General features: G+C 65.2%; 1 protein-coding gene across 1 annotated transcript in view; it reads right to left on the minus strand.

The window, feature by feature from the left end:
- Window positions 1-663, minus strand: part of LOC100543069 (atrial natriuretic peptide receptor 1-like) — a gene marked incomplete at its 3' end in the record, with an annotated part of 5413 nt that overhangs the window by 1743 nt on the left and 3007 nt on the right. Inside the window, exons 11-12 of the mRNA XM_019621291.1 lie at window positions 361-452; window positions 141-276 (exon numbers count right to left, since the gene is read on the minus strand). Coding sequence (XP_019476836.1) covers window positions 141-276; window positions 361-452 — 228 coding nt within the window. The remainder of the gene's footprint in view (window positions 1-140; window positions 277-360; window positions 453-663) is intronic.

Here is a 663-nt window from a genome sequence, read left to right on the forward strand (position 1 = left end):
ATGACGGTGATGGCCAGCAGGACGAGGCTGAGCGCCAAGGACAGCACCTCCAACGTGCTCAGGTTGGCTGTAGGGTGAGAGGGGGGTGGTGAGGGGCCGTGGACCCCCCCAGGTCGTACCCCCACCCATCCACCGCTCACCCTTCCGGCACTGTGGGTCACTGTGGTCGAAGCCACAGGGGGGGACGTCGGAGGGGACGACGTTCCCTGGCCAATGGATGTCGCGTCCCGGTACCATATGGAGCTCCTTGGTGGTGCCGTTGTAGTTGGCCACGATCTGGGTGGGATGGAGAGGGAGAAGGGGGGGTTCAGAACATCCCTGTGGGGCTGTGGGGTGTCCTCATCCCGGTGCAGCTCCCACCTGGAAGTCCCCGCTCGTGGGGTCCATGTCCCACAGGGTGTAGTCGCTCTCCCGGTCTCCGTTCTCATCGATCCTCAGGAACCCGGTGACACCTGGGGATGAACGAAGGGCTTGTGGGGGGGCCAGGGACCCCAGAATGGGGAGAGTGCTGGTGGGGGCAGCGGCTCTGCCGCCCCGTGGGGGCTGCTTAGTCTGACACCAAAACACCCACCTGGGAGTGGGGCCATGGGGTGGCAGTAAGTCCTGTGGGATGGGATGGGGATGGGGATGGGGATGGGGATGGGATGGGATGGGATGGGGATG

Source organism: Meleagris gallopavo, chromosome 19, assembly GCF_000146605.3.
Source record: "Meleagris gallopavo isolate NT-WF06-2002-E0010 breed Aviagen turkey brand Nicholas breeding stock chromosome 19, Turkey_5.1, whole genome shotgun sequence".
NCBI lineage: Eukaryota > Metazoa > Chordata > Aves > Galliformes > Phasianidae > Meleagris > Meleagris gallopavo.